We start from the raw sequence: 11,433 nt of genomic DNA, 5'->3' as shown, positions 1-11,433 counted from the left end.
TTAATCCTCAAATTATCGAAGGTACTTAACAGGGAAATACAAACAAAACGGTCTTTTCACTTCTTCTTTTTTCGTTATTTGAGCATACGACGATGCACGCACGGAGGAGGTTCTCCTCAACCTGAACTTCAGCCTCCACTCACTCCATTACTCCATCACTCTCTCTTTCTCTCCCTCTCTCTCTCTCTCTCTCTCTCTCTCTCTCTCTTTTTCTCTCTCATCGCAACTCAAACCCTTTCCGTTTCAATCAATAAATCCTTTCCACCATCGACTTCGATCCTTCTTCCATTTCCCTCTCGATTCAACTGCTTACATTTCGGTACGATTGCGATTCGTGATTTCGTTGTTTTTTTTTCATTATTTTATTATCGCATTCTTTCATCAGCGTATTTTTCTGACCGTCGACTATTGCTCGTTCAATCTATGCAAAAGAAGGAATATTCTGTAGTCGTCACTTGCATCGTTCGGTGATCGAATTTTGAAATTGAAACGCAAATGACAATAACAACAACGATAGAAATGTAACATTGAAGGTTTTCGTTCGGCATGCATTTAGGGGTTTAATATGTGTGCAGTTAGTTATTGACATTGCTGTGATTGGTGATTGTGATGGAAGGTGAGCGAGTGTGATGTATTGTTGTGGCGAAGAGAACCAATGGAATTGTGGAAACGCTGGGGCTATCAATGTTCGAAAACTGAGTTCCATTGTGCGTGACATTGGGGATCCCTGCCTTTCTCACTCGCCCGCAAAGGTTGTTGTAACTGTAAGACTACAACTCTACCGCGTTTTTTTAATTGCGTTGTTTGTGCTCAAGTTCGGTCGTTCGTTATGCATCATCATACTCAGAGTGCTGCTCTTTATTTTTTATTTTTTTATCTGAGACTAGTGGTAGGCAGCATTTTGTTATTTGTTGAACAATTTTTTATGTTTCTTTCTCAACATTGTTTATATTGTCAAGGATTGATATCAGGGCTCTTTTGAATGTTATCCTCTGTGTAGAATGGGACTAGGATGATCAGTTCAAAGCATCTTCTGTAATTTGATGCTAGTTCATCTATTGACAATGCCCTAGAACTTCTGGGTTGATTGCACTTTACACGGGTTTTTCTATAGCGGAATACATACTGTGATTTGAGAACGCTCAGACTCCCTCTTTGCATTAGAGTAAATTCCTCTCTGTTTGTCATTTGAACACATGGGCATCTATGGAGATCTTGTTGCTAATTGTAGATATATAATCTTGTTATAAGGTGACCTTTTTTAACGATTGTACTAATCTTCATCGAGCAGGTAAAGAGAATGCTTAAGCCAGACAAGTGGCAAGCCATGTCAGATAGTGAAGGAAAGGTGTCTGGTTTCCGGAAAGCTCTAAAATTGATTGTGCTGGGGGTATGTTGTCATTATGCCGTGATTCTTTTTCTTCTTTTATTTATCTGCACCATTATCTTTGTTATCCCCTGTTCACCATAATCATCTTCTTCCGGTCTAGGATGATGCATGCTCATGAATTTGGTGCACCCATTCATGTTTTTTAAAACAAAAATTATTGTGCATAGAGTAATAGATTTGAACAAACCTGCCTAACTTTATTTAATATGTAGTTATTTCTTTTAGTTTCTTTAAGGTCACGGATGCTTTTAGGTCGAGGGTGTTCTTTGTCAGTGGTTGTCATTGACCTGCTTTTCTTGAATTTTAATTTCAATTCCAAAGGTGCAAATTGCCAATTTTACATAAAAGAATAATTTATATTAGATGCAAACGTGAGAGAGTACGGATAAATTTTGGGCATGGCATGGGGCAGAGTATTTTTTTTATTGAATCCATATTCTTGGGAATGAAACCTCAACTTAAGGGAGGATTTATTTGTCTATTACTTTTATGAAAACATGGATGTTGCTCACAACTCAAAGGTGGATCTTCTTATTTTTTTTTGTTTTTTAATGAAATCATGAGGTTTCATGATGCCACAACCTGCTAATTTATTATATGTGAAAGTCAATTTGGTATATATAATTACTGGAAAAATAAGCAGTAGGCAGTTTGTCTTTATTCTTTTGTAAATGTGATAAAAGAAAAAGGGATTTTCCTTAACTTTAACCTTCAAATTTCTAATGAGCTGGACAGTTTGAACCAGTCCACATTCACCGTGCTGCATTCAATGTTTTCTATTGTCAACAGAGTCAGTTCTATCACTAAAATTTTTGTTTTTACCATGGCATTATAGGGAAGTCTCGTGTTCCCTTTGATACTGAATTTATGAACATCGCAAAACTGATATTAACACAACCATAACAGCTTTGTTCATCATAGGCGTTAGTGTGTTTTACTTTTGGGATCCTATTGATGACAGAACCCTGGCTGCTTTAATTTTTATGCTGAAAGCCTAATAAAATGCATTCTGTTCATCATATTCACAAAAATATACAATAACTTTTATTTATTTTCCCATTACTTTATATTGTACTACGGTCTCTTGCACATGCACTATTTAACAAATATTTTATCAGTAATCCACCATTTCATTAAAATAGAAAAAAAGAAGTCCCTTAAGTCATGGCCTAGTGGCAGAACTTCAATAAATCCTATACCATGCCCTAAACTGAGTCTATTCATTTTATATCATACTAGGAATTATTCTCTAAATATACCAAATTGGTGATATGCAAATCAGTTTGCACGGGATAACAAGTTGTTTTTCTTATGAAGTTCTTCCACATGTATGTGTTTTAATTCATCAATAACATCATAAAAAGCTTGAAGTTATTTTTTGAGTCAACCAATCTGGTTACTTTCTTGCCATGTTCTAAATATATTTATTGTAGATTACTTTATGTTTACTTAAATTTGTAATGTAATTTATTTTTTCATCAATATGAATGTATAAATCTGTACTCTAGAAGGATCAATTTAAGCTAATTAGTGAATTGTTGGTCTTCCTGATTTGTTACACTTTTTTATACATTTTTTGTTAGGGTGTAGATCCATCAATAAGACCTGAAGTTTGGGAGTTTTTACTAGGTTGTTATACGCTGAGCAGCACTGCTGAGTATCGGAGAAGGTTGAGAGCGGCTAGGAGGTGTGGATCCTTCAATTTCCTTTTACATTTTTCCTCCAATTTTGGGATCTTGTATGATATTTTTCACATAATTAATATTGAATTTACTATCATTAGCCTGGAGTTTCACGACTCAGAACTTACTAAATTCAATCTTTCTATCATCGATGATTGTAACCATATGGTAATGCATGCATAGCTACCTTCCTTTGGCATCTGGTTACTATTTGGGTAACTGTGTCAATGTTTGGAAGTGGTATTTGGAAAATGACTTTGGCATCCAATGGTCATATGGTTTGTTTCAACTAGGGTAGCATCTTTCTGTATTCTTAGTATGCAATTATTATTTATGGACTTCCACAAGAATTTGTCCTTGCAGGGAGCATTATAGGGACCTGATTAAGCAATGCCAAACAATGCATTCAAGTATTGGAACTGGTTCATTGGCATATGTTGTTGGATCCAAAGTAATGGATGTGCGGACTTATTCCAAAGATGGCCGGAAATTACAGGATAATATAGAAGAATCTACTTGTTATGATAATAATGTTGAAGTAGGAAAATGTTATGATAGGAGCAATATCTGTACAGAGGAAGCAAAAGTAAGCCATTGGAATAGCTCAAATGATGGGGTCGAACTAGTTAGTTTGAGAGTCAGCACTGATAATGTAGCATATGATTCTTCTGGTCAACAAAACTCCAGTTCCCCAAAGTCAGGGAGAGAAGATGAGGAATTGGATTATGTAAGTGCCAGTAGTTTTGATTTTCCTCATTTATCTGTCACTGATATGTTTGAAAATAGTGGTAAATATCAGTCAGGCATAGAGCTCAGGGATAAGCTTCCTGTGCCAGAACAATCAATATTTGAAGATGAAAGTATGCATAGCTTTCGAATTAATAACAATGTAGATTTAGTTATTGAATCAAATAGCAAACAACCTCTTGCTACCTTACATCCCATGGACTCTGAAATTGGAATTGCTTCACCTGATGAGGAAGAGCCGGGACTTCTGTCTAAGAATCAAGTTTATCAAGCACAGATGGTAAATCAACTAAAAATATCAGATGTACCTCAGCCAGCAATGATACGATCCTCAATTTCTCAAGCTTGGCCTGTCAGTGAAGAGAGAGTATCAGAATGGCTTTGGACCTTGCATAGGATAGGTACCTAAGTTGTATAGTGTGTTTCCCTCTCCCCCCTAGTTAAACAAGGAGAGAGGTTTATCTTCTCTTTTTGGTGATATCATATATTTTGACCTTATCTTTTTTCTAATTCCTTTTCAGTTGTTGATGTTGTGAGGACTGATAGTCATCTTGAATTCTATGAGGACACGAGAAATTTAGCCAGAATGTCAGATATTCTTGCTGTCTATGCCTGGGTTGATCCTGCTACGGGGTATTGCCAAGGTTGTTATTTCCTTGGTATTTCTTGACTTCTTACCAATGATTCTGTTCTATTTTGTTCTATCAAGAGTCCTGTCACACTGACTCTGGATGCCAACACTTATTTTTTCACTGAATATTTGATTTTAGGTATGAGCGATTTGCTGTCTCCCTTTGTTGTAATCTTTGAGGATAATGCAGATGCATTTTGGTGTTTTGAGATGCTTTTAAGGAGAATGGTATTCACAAATATTGCTAAATTTCAACTATGTAAGTTAGTTTTGTGGTGACTGACTTGTTTTGTTTCACATATCTCCAGAGAGAAAATTTTCAAATGGAAGGCCCAACTAGAGTGTTGAAGCAATTGCGAGCCTTATGGAATATTCTTGAACTGTTAGACAAAGAAATGTTTGCCCACCTTTCGAAAATTGGAGCTGAAAGCCTTCATTTTGCATTTCGTATGTTGCTGGTTCTTTTTCGAAGAGAGTTGTCTTTCAATGAGGCTCTTTCAATGTGGGAGGTTTGTGATTAATGCCCCCCATATCTTCAAAATAGAACCAATTAATTCAATAGCTACTTCTCGGGGAACTACTTTTTTTACTTGCCTGCTTCTACTTCAACAGAAAGTCTAGAGATTATTGGATTACTGGAAAACATTGAAATGATTTTTAAATGTCAATAACGATATATATAGAGGAAGGATTAGTTTACATTGCTATATATTAAACTAACATTGATATAACTCAACGGTTTTTTATCGGATATATATATATATATATATATATATATATATATATATATATATATATATATCAAAAGTAAGATAATATACTTTTAAAATATATAAAACATAAACATTCTTTCATTATATGCTTATAGTTGCGCCATTTTTAGAGAATTTGACAAAAGAATTAAATAAGAGGAAATAGACTTTGCATTGACAATGTAAAATAGTTTTGCATGGTCATCCAATTCTAAAAACATGTATGGTAAATTTGTTAACTTTTGCATTAAATTTTTTACATTGTTAGTGTATAAATATTACACTCATAATAATATATTATTACAACTCAAGGGTTGGATTTAATGAAAACTGTAGCGTTTATAGAGTTACTATAGCAGTTTTTGTAACTTGCAGCAAAGTAATTTGATTTGTTCTCTCATATTTATACAGTAAAGGGTATTTAGTAAGAATTATTTGTTATTGTGAAAAAAGAAAACTATAAATGTGGATTGTTAGATCCTATTGAAAGGTCAAAATTAATAGATAAATGAAATGACTTTTTTTAGGTGGCCATGTGCTCAGTAACTCACTTCTAATCTTGACTCTTCATGTATGATTGTATCACACAAATTTATAGTTGCCATTTTCCATCATAACCCAGAGTTCTCTCTTGATACATCCTTTCTCTGTGTGTGTATTTATAAGAATGTTGCCTATATTGTGCCATTTTCTAATGAGCCCTTTTCGATACATCAATGATTTAGTCCATCAATACATGATCAGAATATTCTCGTTTAGTGCAGATGATGTGGGCAGCTGACTTTGATGAATCCTTGGCTTATGACTTAGAAGAGAATTGCCTGGAAGCATTGGAATTACATCTTCCTGGAGACTCGAGCAATGATCTGAGAGAAGTAATTGCAGACAGTGGTGATGCTAGTGTGAAGGGTAGGTCACAGTCAAATCATAATGAAAATGACAACACAAAAGCTAGCTCACATTCAAGTCATGAAAGAACTTGTACCTCTGGATACAGCATCAAATTGAAGTTGTTCTCATCCCATTCCTTTTGTGGATTGGCAAGGAATATCTGGCAAAAAAATGATCGAGCAAAAATGAACAGTATTTCCTCTTCAATGAAAGAAAATAATGAGTTGGCCACATTCTGCGTTGCAGCAATTCTGGTTTTAAACCGCCAGAAGATCCTTCGAGAAACTCACTCCTTTGATGATATAATAAAGGCAGGTGCTTTAATCTTTAGTTTTTTTTATTATTCAGCATTTAATTACTGTTTCAAAATTTATAATTATTTTACCGTTCTTACATTGTCTTCTATTTTATGTTTTTAATGTTTGGTTTTGGGTACCTTTGTTTGGATTGTGGTTTTTGAAAATGTAAAGCTGAAACTGCACGGACTTCTATTTCTGGAAGCTTGTATTCTTCCATGGACTTTGTACCTTCATGACATTTGCAAACTAACTTGTAGAATAATTGCATATCAGTGTTATCATTTAATGATGTCTGTTGTACTCTGTTGAAGAAGGTTAAAGGAGCTTGTTGTACCTATTTGATGACTTTCTTGTCTTGCATCAACTTATACCTGGTTCTGGTGTTACTATATATTACTAAACCCCCTTTCTCAATATATTTGTAGGCTTAAAGAGCCTTTTAGTTCCCATGACTAAAAGGTTGTTTTGTTTTAATTCTCTTACTTTTTTTTTTCTTGTTTGGCCCTTGTCTTTAAGTGATGTTGTGTTTAACATAGATTAGAATACAGGCCAGATGATTAGAGGCTAAAATGAAAAAATTAAGAGGGCCAAAAAAAAACTTATATTATAGTGACCAAAAAGTTATTTTTTTCATTTCTTTTATCATTTCACCATGGTTTGTTTAGCTTATTTTATTGTATCCAATTTTATGTCCTTCTTTTTGTGATTTTCTGTAATCATTTCTCGAAAGTTGAAACAAATTTCTTTAAGTTCTTAAGGAGATCTGTTTTTAACTGTGTTTTCTTTCTCAACCAACATCTTTACTTTTTTTAATGAGATCTGCGTTCAAGTTCTATCTTAGTTTTCCTTCCTCAGGTGGTTCATTAAATTCATATATACAAATTTAATCATTATTGTGCGTTCTCTAACTTTATATAGCAAATTTATATTTCATAGATCTTCAATGACAAGATGCTAAAGATCAATGTGAAAAGATGCATAACAACTGCAATCAAACTCCAAAAGAAATATTTTAACAAGGTAAATCCTAAATTAGTTATGTTCCTCTATGTGCTACTCATAGTATAAGGTATTAACTGTTTTTGCGAACCTTGTATAATTTTTTATTTGGTGAGTGCTTAATCATTGTTTTACTTTGTTGGAGATTCTATATTTATTAGTGATATATGACCGAAATAATGTATTTAAGTAGAAGATATATCTTGCCTCATCAGCTTATTTTTGGATTTGAGTCAGGCATAAGTCCAAATTGTAAGACGGTATTAGTGCATCCTAGTAGTTGTTAGGTCTATCAGTTCATCAGTTATTGAATCATCTGTGTATGTTCAGTTTTGTGAATTTCACACTTGTCAATAAATAGTGTGAAAGAGTGAGTTGGGGATCTTACATTGATTAGTAATATGGAGAAAATAGTATATATATCAGTTTTGTGAATTTCACACTTGTAATATACAATCCATAGTGTGAGGTGTGAGCCGGGGATCTTACATTGATTAGTGATACGGAGAAAATAGCACATATAAGTGGTGGACAACTATTGTCTCCTGCATTAGCTTTTTTGGTTGAGTTAGTCCTAAGCCTGAATTCAAAGATAATCTTTTACGGATAAAAAAGTTTGGAAATATAGCTGGAGTTTGCTAGTCTGGTTCATTTCATGTTGATGCGTTGGGATTCCTGCTTTATTCACTACCAAATGCCTAAAGGAATACTTAACAAATGTATTTATCCTTATATATTTCTAATATTTAGTTTTTGAAATTAAAATTTCATCTCTCGATAGGTAATCAAGAAAATGAATTATGGTGAGGAGAAAGTGGACTAAGGTAATGTCGCCAATATCTTGGGACAGAAGCTCTGAATGACAAAAACTATCTCATGTATATTGCACTGCGATTCCAAATGGGAGTCTGGTGTTAAAACTTTAGTCATTACTTATCCACTTTGGATGGAAGACTTTGCAGCTTGAAGTGGTTTTGCTTTTGGAGGTTCATTCAGCTGCTGTATGTCATTGTCATCATTACTCTCTTTAATGAGGTAAATCAATTTGTTCTGCATCACGTTTTATTAGTTTGATTGACTATTGAAAGTTTCAATTTGATTCATGGACGGTCTTTACCAAGGTATTTCTATAGAGTGCTGCACTCAAAGTTCTCTTCCCTTGGAAATTTGACGAAAGGATTACTAATGTCCAAAAAATATTTTGTCGGGTAACAGCGAATACTTGAGGTATAATTATTACGGAATGAACAAAAGGAGAAATTCATTGTCAGTTTTCATCAAAAGCCACAAATAGGGAATCAAATAAAGGAGAAATGATCTATTTTATTTTTGTATGTGTATGCTGGTGTATCTGTACGTTGTTGCTTCTATTTCTTTAAAATTTATCCGTACTAAATTAAGACTGCGCAATGTAGAAGGTGTTGTTGCCTTTGTTGTTTCTGCCATATGGAGAAAATTGTGATCACTGTTAAAGGGGTTTTAGGACTTAATTTACTTATGTCATATCTTGTAAGGGATTATTTTTTTTTTTCTACGCACTTGTGTGTTTTTGTTGTTTGTAAATAATTTTATTTATAATTGATTCACGCATGCAACATGTCTTTTGGGGATGCACGGACTTCATTTCATTAGCACTGTTGATTACTCAGGAATGGTTTCAGATAATTGATTACTCGAATTTTCAATAGAAATTTGATTTTGGTTAATTTATTTTTAAGGTGTTACAACTGGTTATAAAATTGATCAAAGTGGAATACATGCAGCATACATATGCATACGTTTTTTTAATATTCCTATTTAGCTTTCATTGTCTATTAAGAGTTTCTTGTCTACATTTGGTTTTCCTTATATTGTATTAACATATTCTCTCTACTTTCCCCCTCTTGAAGTCACTGGAAAGAGCGAAAGGGAGCTTTTTCATCACTCTGGTTGCTCCCAGGTTAATCAATTTATATCATGGATAAGTGCACAGGTTATGCAAACAATTTATTTCTTTGAATTTTTGGTTCGACTCATTTCTGGAGAAAATTGTACAGAAGTTTTTTTACTATCCAGAGAATTTGGAGTACGGAAAAAACACACGCATACAAGTAGAAATAGAGGGTGGATGTCGTAGGAAGGATTGTTGTAAGATATGGGAACATGTAGTCAATTTTTGTGGTGGTTTTAATCAACAGAAAGGATTTATGTTTTATGCATGCTGTACGAAGAAGATTTTTTTAGTGAATTGAATTGCTGAAACTCACAAGTTATAAAAGACAAAGAGGGTATTATTCATGTATTATTCTTTACCTTCAAAACACAAACAAATCTGTTTATACTGGGCATATCTTGGTCCACTCTAATCATCCGATTTTGCCTCCTACTTATTTGTGTATCGGCAATTTTTGCGTATTTCACCTTGGTTTCCTGTTAAAACCTTGAAATTCCCCATTTTGTACATTGCTGTAGCAAAATTTTTCCGAAAATCTTCAAATCCCACGGCGAACTCCTCGGTTATCTGTTTAGTGTTATTACCATATAGTAATTGTTGATCAACTCCTAGGACAGCGTTGTTGGATAGGATTCTTCTGTAGTATGACTCTGTGAAGTTGTAATTTGATCCAGACTCTGGGTTTAGGTATACCAGAGGATCTGGCTGTCCCTTCTTCCTTGGCGGGCAAAGTTTTCTAAGTGAATCTAGTAGAGTGGCACTCATGCTTGGATCGGGTTTGCCGGACCCATTGTAGTTGTACAGGCGGTCAACAATGTAGCTACAATGTGTTCTACCCATTGTGTGTGCTCCTGTGTTGATTTGCAGCAGACACATTCATTCCAACCAAAAAATTAGAAACATTATAGTATGTAATTTCTAGTGGAATGTAGGTCTTCCTTACCTAGAAGTGTTGTCATGTGTACTTCGTTCAAGTTCCTCGATTTGAAATAGTCTAGAAGTTTCTGCAGCGAGATGGATGGTGATGGAAGGTCTACCGATGCAGCATCTGATGTACTGCTGCTGTCCTTTCTTCCTGTTAAAACTGGGTAAGAGGGTCCACCTGCCTGTTGACATCAGTCCTCAAATCTGTTACTTTTTCTACCGCTTAAATCTTAGCCCTTCCTTAATGAAGTGGCAAGTGGAAAGTAGACTAGTATGCTTCTATATAGAAGTGGGTGTTCAGAGAGTACCAGATGAACAGCATCTCTGGTGGCGAGGTGAAGTATATCAGCACAAGAGACTTTTCCAGGGCATCGTGATTCGAGAACATCTTTGATCTTGTCAATGACTACAAATCCTCCAAGCCCCCGGTTTTGTGGCGCTTTTTTCTCTGGATTTGGTCCTTCGTCAAGCAGAATAGACGCATCACATCCCTAGGCCACAAAATGTGATTTAAGGTATAGAAGGGGAAAAGGACAAAACCATCCTTTCGTCTGAAAGGTTTGTAAAACAAATCATGCATTACCTAACTGTCATCCTATGCTTCAAACTCTAATTTATTAAACTCCAACGACCTAAATGAACAAAATGATTTGATTATTTTGGACTTTTGACAACACTATCTTCCTATGCCTCCTGGTATATTAGTCAAAGTCTGGCTTTTTTGTTATCCCTGCCTAGATAGTCAGAATTCCGCTACTAAACTAGCAGGCTTTCCTTTGTGTTTGGAAAATTGAGGACTAGGAAAGAAAAATTACAATCAGTATCAGGATAAACAAAGTTAAGAGTACATACAGTGACAAAACAGTCGGAGTAAACCAAGCGGAGGAGCTTTGCCGTAATGCTTCTGTCTCTATCCCAAAACAGTTTAACTTGGTGACGGACATACTCCTCCGCGTAGAGGCATGTATTGGTGATCCTGTAATAATGCCACTTCAAATACGTCGGCGGAGGTTTCACCACTGCTGCGTCTGCCACCCCGTAACACATGGTCGCCACTGCAAAAACTACGAGTGGGAAGGCCACACGCATAGTTCTCTCCATTTTGGGTGAGTCCCACTTCCGGCTTACTCTTGTTCTTTGTATAACACTATTCTTGTTTGTTTGCGGTACTGCCACTAACATATT

At 35.1% G+C, this 11,433-nt stretch overlaps 2 protein-coding genes across 7 annotated transcripts; one reads left to right on the top strand and one right to left on the bottom strand.

Annotated features, from left to right (window-relative positions):
• On the top strand, positions 1-9,654 carry LOC114185141 (small G protein signaling modulator 1-like). Of its 6 annotated transcripts, none has more exons than XM_028072688.1 (12): positions 1-21; positions 617-764; positions 1,292-1,390; positions 2,974-3,077; positions 3,436-4,220; positions 4,341-4,463; positions 4,590-4,678; positions 4,759-4,959; positions 5,967-6,404; positions 7,329-7,412; positions 8,173-8,426; positions 9,281-9,654. In XM_028072688.1, exons 2-11 carry the CDS (start codon positions 630-632, stop codon positions 8,212-8,214), a joined length of 2,100 nt encoding a protein of 699 aa, XP_027928489.1. In that variant the 5' UTR covers positions 1-21; positions 617-629; the 3' UTR covers positions 8,215-8,426; positions 9,281-9,654. The 6 variants fall into 6 exon arrangements, with proteins under 6 accessions (XP_027928489.1, XP_027928490.1, XP_027928487.1 ...); XM_028072689.1 differs by lacking the exon at positions 1-21 and adding an exon at positions 49-319 and having other exon boundaries at positions 617-752; XM_028072686.1 differs by lacking the exon at positions 1-21 and adding an exon at positions 49-319.
• Positions 9,641-11,433, bottom strand: LOC114185143 (probable peroxidase 26). Its single transcript, XM_028072693.1, has 4 exons — positions 11,101-11,433; positions 10,557-10,739; positions 10,268-10,430; positions 9,641-10,175 (listed from the first exon to the last, which is right to left on the bottom strand). The coding sequence occupies exons 1-4, from the start codon at positions 11,428-11,430 to the stop codon at positions 9,754-9,756; spliced, it is 1,098 nt and encodes a 365-aa protein (XP_027928494.1). The 5' UTR covers positions 11,431-11,433; the 3' UTR covers positions 9,641-9,753.

Source organism: Vigna unguiculata, chromosome 5 (genome assembly GCF_004118075.2).
Source record: "Vigna unguiculata cultivar IT97K-499-35 chromosome 5, ASM411807v1, whole genome shotgun sequence".
NCBI lineage: Eukaryota > Viridiplantae > Streptophyta > Magnoliopsida > Fabales > Fabaceae > Vigna > Vigna unguiculata.
This window is presented reverse-complemented; position numbering and strand designations above follow the sequence as displayed.

What these genes read in the sequence shown, in the direction of transcription:
- LOC114185141 (XM_028072688.1), top strand. Translation starts at nt 630, where the DNA reads ATGTATTGTTGTGGCGAAGAGAACCAATGGAATTGTGGAAACGCTGGG. An exon ending in TTGGACCTTGCATAGGATAG is followed by an intron (nt 4,221 to 4,340) that starts GTACCTAAGTTG and finishes ATTCCTTTTCAG; the next exon opens with TTGTTGATGTTGTGAGGACT. An exon ending in AAAAGAAATATTTTAACAAG is followed by an intron (nt 7,413 to 8,172) that starts GTAAATCCTAAA and finishes ATCTCTCGATAG; the next exon opens with GTAATCAAGAAAATGAATTA.
- LOC114185143 (XM_028072693.1), bottom strand. Translation starts at nt 11,430, where the DNA reads ATGTTAGTGGCAGTACCGCAAACAAACAAGAATAGTGTTATACAAAGA. An exon ending in ACTCCGACTGTTTTGTCACT is followed by an intron (nt 10,740 to 11,100) that starts GTATGTACTCTT and finishes TTTGTGGCCTAG; the next exon opens with GGATGTGATGCGTCTATTCT. An exon ending in CCAGAGATGCTGTTCATCTG is followed by an intron (nt 10,431 to 10,556) that starts GTACTCTCTGAA and finishes TGATGTCAACAG; the next exon opens with GCAGGTGGACCCTCTTACCC.